Source organism: Protobothrops mucrosquamatus, unplaced genomic scaffold (genome assembly GCF_001527695.2).
Source record: "Protobothrops mucrosquamatus isolate PMUCROS unplaced genomic scaffold, P.Mucros_1.0 scaffold3971, whole genome shotgun sequence".
Taxonomy (NCBI): domain Eukaryota; kingdom Metazoa; phylum Chordata; class Lepidosauria; order Squamata; family Viperidae; genus Protobothrops; species Protobothrops mucrosquamatus.
Genome location: NW_015389911.1, coordinates 40,493 through 45,492, shown reverse-complemented (window position 1 = coordinate 45,492; position 5,000 = coordinate 40,493). Strand labels below are relative to the sequence as shown.

General features: G+C 45.8%; 1 protein-coding gene across 1 annotated transcript in view; it reads left to right on the top strand.

Annotated features, from left to right (window-relative positions):
• GIT1 (GIT ArfGAP 1) overlaps positions 1–5,000 on the top strand; it is a gene marked incomplete at its 5' end in the record, with an annotated part of 26,037 nt that overhangs the window by 1,633 nt on the left and 19,404 nt on the right. The window contains 5 exons of the mRNA XM_015827819.1: positions 121–233; positions 1,569–1,674; positions 2,884–2,970; positions 3,063–3,193; positions 4,414–4,508. Coding sequence (XP_015683305.1) covers positions 121–233; positions 1,569–1,674; positions 2,884–2,970; positions 3,063–3,193; positions 4,414–4,508 — 532 coding nt within the window. The remainder of the gene's footprint in view (positions 1–120; positions 234–1,568; positions 1,675–2,883; positions 2,971–3,062; positions 3,194–4,413; positions 4,509–5,000) is intronic.

Sequence of the window (5,000 nt, the reverse complement as noted above, 5' to 3'; positions counted from 1 at the left end):
GGATGATCATGCTCTCTTCCCCGGGAAAGCCTTCCTGGCAGGGAGGGTGTGTGTGTGTGTGTCCCACAATATGTGCTCATGTTCTCTCACAAACCCCCCCCCAATTGTGTTCTCTTCCAGATGGTGCACACCCTCGCCAGCAATGGCGCGAACTCCATCTGGGAACACTCCCTGCTCGATCCGGCACAAGTGCAGAGCGGACGCCGTAAAGCGAATCCTCAGGATAAAGTCCAGTGAGTGGGGGGTTTTTTTGGAAGGGGGTGTCTTTTGAGGGGGTGAGGGGGGAATGCCTTGATATAATAATAATAACAACAACAATAACAATAACAACCACCTGCCACATAACACCCCGGACTTAACAATTGTCGATAAGAAAGACAAAAAAAGTCTGGATAGTGGACGTGGCAGTGCCTGGAGACAGCAGAATAGACGAGAAAGAACTGGAGAAGATCACAAAATACAAAGACCTACAAATAGAAATAGAAAGACTGTGGCAAAGGCAAGCAAGGGTAGTACCAATAGTGATAGGCGCCTTGGGTGCAATCCCAAAACAACTGGAGCACCACTTGAACACCATCATTATTTAGGGTGATTTTAAAAATAATTTTAAATAGAAACACAGCTTCTAATATTCGGTTTTTTAATCTGGTTTTACAGGGGTTTGTATTTTTTATGTTTTGTATTTGTACTGTTTTTAATATGCTGTGCACCGCCCTGAGTCCTGCGGGAGAAGGGCGGTATATAAATTAAATTATAATAATAATAATATAATAATAATAATAATAAATTAAATTATAATAAATTATAATATAATAATAATCGGCATTGACAAATTCTCCATTAGTCAATTGCAAAAGGCGGCCTTACTAGGAACTGCTTCCATCCTGCGACGAGATCTGTAATACCATCAAATATCCACATCTGCCTATCCCAGGTCCTTGGGAAGGACTTGATAGGTAGACAAAAATGCCAGATCCAGTCTGAACATCTGGCTGACTGCGATAATCCATAATAATAATAAAGTTGGAAGGGACCTTGGAGGTCATCTAGTCCAACCCCCTCCTCAGGCAGGAAATATCTGCCACCCCGGCTTGTGGCGCTTGGCCCAGATGTTCCTGGAGATAAGAGAGGGCGTTTCCATGCCCCTTTGACAAAGTTTATACCTTTTTAAATTCGCTTAAAATTAGCAGCCCCCACCCCAAGTCTGGTTTATTTATTAAATTTATTTGCCGCTCCTCTCGCTGGCAAGTGAGGTTCCTTCCCCCCCCCCCCCCGTACAGGTACTCCTCGACTTTATGACCATAGTTGCAAGTCAGAATTTGTGGATTGAGGGTCCGCAAGGGGCTTCAAGGATTGGAATGGTGATTGGGCAACCAAAGACCCCCCACCTTCAAGGGGGCAGTACATCTCATGGATGTACGCCTAGCCTGAGCTTGGGGGGGGTTCTTCCTGCTTCTTGCTGTTTCTCTCCCCCCCCAAAGTCACGGACCCCTCTGGAATATGGACAGGGTCAGTCCTTGGGGGGCACAGAAAGCGTCTTGCCTGATCCTTTATTTCACCCCCCCCAGCCCCACCAAGTCCGAATTCATCCGTGCCAAATACCAGATGCTGGCCTTCGTACATAAGCTGCCATGTCGGGATGACGACGGGGTCACTGCCAAGGATCTCAGCAAGGTGAGTGTGTGAATCTCTCTCTGTGTGTGTGTGTGTGTGTGTGTGTGTGTGTGTGAGAGAGAGAGAGAGAGAGAGAGAGAGAGAGAGAGAGAGAGAGAGAGAGAGAGAGAGAGAGAGCACACCTGCCTTGTCTTTGTGATGTCCTGGAATCCATCTATTTTGAAAGCATTTATGTTAGCCTTTGTTTAACAAAAGGGATGGATGGATGGATAATGAATGGATATAGATAGATAGAAAGAGAGAGAGAAATAGAGAGAGATACTGTAGATAGATGAATAAGAATAGATAGATAAGGATAGATGATAGATATGGCTATATAAATCAGACAGACAGATAGATAGACGGAGAAAGAGAAGTTGGTAGCTAGATAGCTATGTAGATAGATACAAGATAGATAGATAAATATAGATGATAGATAGATAGACAGACAGAAAGACAGATAGTTATATAAATCAAAGAGAGAGATTGATGATGGATAGGTCAATGATAGATCAATGTAATGATAAATGATAGATTAATAATAATAATAGTAATGATGATGATAAAGTTGGAAGGGACCTTGGAGGTCTTCTAGTCCAACCCCCTGCTCAGGCAGGAAACCCTACACCATTTCAGACAAATGGCTGTCCAGTCTCTTCTTAAAAACTTCCAGTGTTGGAGCCTTCACAGCTTCTGGAGGCAGGTGGTTCCACTGGCTAATTGTTCTCACTGTCAGGAAGTTTCTCCTTAGTTCCAGGTTGCTTCTCTCCTTGATCAGTTTCCATCCATAGATAGATAGATAGATAGATAGATAGATAGATAGATAGATAGATAGATAGATAGATAGATNAGTCTCTTCTTAAAAACTTCCAGTGTTGGAGCCTTCACAGCTTCTGGAGGCAGGTGGTTCCACTGGCTAATTGTTCTCACTGTCAGGAAGTTTCTCCTTAGTTCCAGGTTGCTTCTCTCCTTGATCAGTTTCCATCCATAGATAGATAGATAGATAGATAGATAGATAGATAGATAGATAGATAGATAGATAGATAGATGATAGATAGATAGATAGATAGATAGATAGATAGATAGATAGATAGATAGATAGATAGATAGATAGATGATAGACAGACAGACAGAGATAATAGATAAAATGTGATAGGGGAATTGGCTGGCCAGGGAATTCTGGGAGTTGAAGTCCCTTCCCAGCCCTCTAATCTCCTTTTTCTTCTGCAGCAACTGCATTCGAGTGTCCGAACGGGCAACCTGGAAACCTGTTTGCGCCTTCTCTCCTTGGGGGCCCAAGCCAACTTCTTCCACCCAGTACGTCCAAGGCTAATCTATACCTCGGTCCAGAGCCTCAGGGCATGTGCAGAATTCTCACTGCTTTCTTTCTTCTTCTTCTTTTTTTTTAGGAGAAGGGGACCACCCCTTTGCACGTGGCTGCCAAAGCCGGTCAGGTGCTCCAGGCGGAGCTGCTGGTGGTGTATGGAGCTGACCCAGGCGCTCCCGACATAAACGGCCGGACACCCATCGACTACGCCAGGTGGGGGCTGAGGGGGGTCAGGATGTCCGTAGGAAAGAAAATTCCAGATCTATCTATCTCTGTCCGTCCGTCCGTCCGTCCGTCCGTCCGTCCATCTATCTATCTATCTATCTATCTATCTATCTATCTATCTATCTATCTATCTATCTATCTATCTATCTATCTATCTATCATCTATATCTATCTATCTATCATCTATCTATCTATCTATATATCTATCTCTATCATCTATCATCTATCTATCATCTATCTATCTGTAATCTATATCTATCTATCTATCTATCTATCTATCTATCTATCTATCATCTATCATCTATCTATCTCTATCATCTATCTATCTCTATCATCTATCTATCTATCTATCTATCTATCCATCCATCCATCCATCCATCCATCCATCCATCCATCCATCCATCCATCCATCATTATTTATATCCATCCCTATTTATCCATCATTATCTATCTCTATCCATCCATCCATCATTATCTATGTCTCTCTATCCATCCATCTATCCATCCATCATTATCTATCTCCATCCATCCATCCATATCTATCCATCCACCCATCCATCTTTATTATCTGTCTGGGAACACTCCCTCCTCGATCCAGCACAAGTGCAGAGCAGATGATGTTAAGCAAGAACGTTATTAAGTGAGTTTTGAAGGATGGCATGTTTAGGCCACCTACTAAAGGAACAACAATAGAAGAGAATAACGGAAGGAACCTCAGAGGTCTTCTAGTCCAACCCCCTGTTCAGGCAGGAAACCGTACACCAGGGGTCTTCCAACTTGGCCCTTTTAGGACTTGGGGACTTCAACTCCCAGAATTCCTCAGCCAGGATGCTTTAAGACAGGGGTCTTCCAACCTGGCCCTTTGATGACTTCTGGACTTCAACTCCCAGAATTTCTCAGCCAGGATGCTTTAAGACAGGGGTCTTCCAACTTGGCCCTTTGATGACTTGTGGACTAACTCCCAGATTTCCTCAGCCAGGCACGTGTAAAAGGGCCAAGTTGGAAGACCCCCGCCCTACACCATTTCATATCTCCAAGGCACAAAACACCCAGGCCCATTGTGACCCAGGCAGAGTGATGTGTGAGTGTGGCCCATGTGTGTATGCAATTCCGGGTCAGTCTCCTGCCCCCTCCTCTCCCGGGACGCAACTCGTTGGGGGCTGAGTTGGGCGCTGGTGCCCGGCTTACCTGGTCTTTCCTCTCCACAGACAGGCTTCCCAACATGAACTGGCCGAGCGACTGGTGGAGTGCCAGTATGAGCTGACCGACCGGCTGGCCTTCTACCTTTGTGGGCGCAAGCCAGGTAAGGGAACGGTGCCGGGGGGGGGTCTAGGGGGTCTTGGCTGGGTGATGGCAGAGCGAGCAAGCTGGGGTGCTTGGTGCCCTGTGAGCTGGGGGGGGATTCCTTGCAGACGTTTCATGACCCAGCTAGGGAACATCATCAGGGTTAGAAGGGAGGAGGGATTGTGAAGAGGAGGAGGAGAAGAAGGAAGGGGAGGAGGAGGAGGGGAAGAGGAAGGAATGAAGGGGGGAAGAGGGAGAGGAGGGAGAAGAGGATTCTGGGGTCTTTATTGATCTCTGGGTGGTTTCCTTGCAGACATTTCATGACCCAACTAGGGAACATCATCAGGGCTAGAAGACAGGAGGAGGAGGAGCTGTGGGGTCCTTGGTGCTCTCTGAGCTGGGTGGTTTTCTTGCAGATGTTTCATGATCCAACTAGGGAACATCAACAACTAGGGGTAGAAGGGAAGTGGAGGGAGGAGGAGGAGGAGGAGGAGGAGGAGGAGGAGGAGGA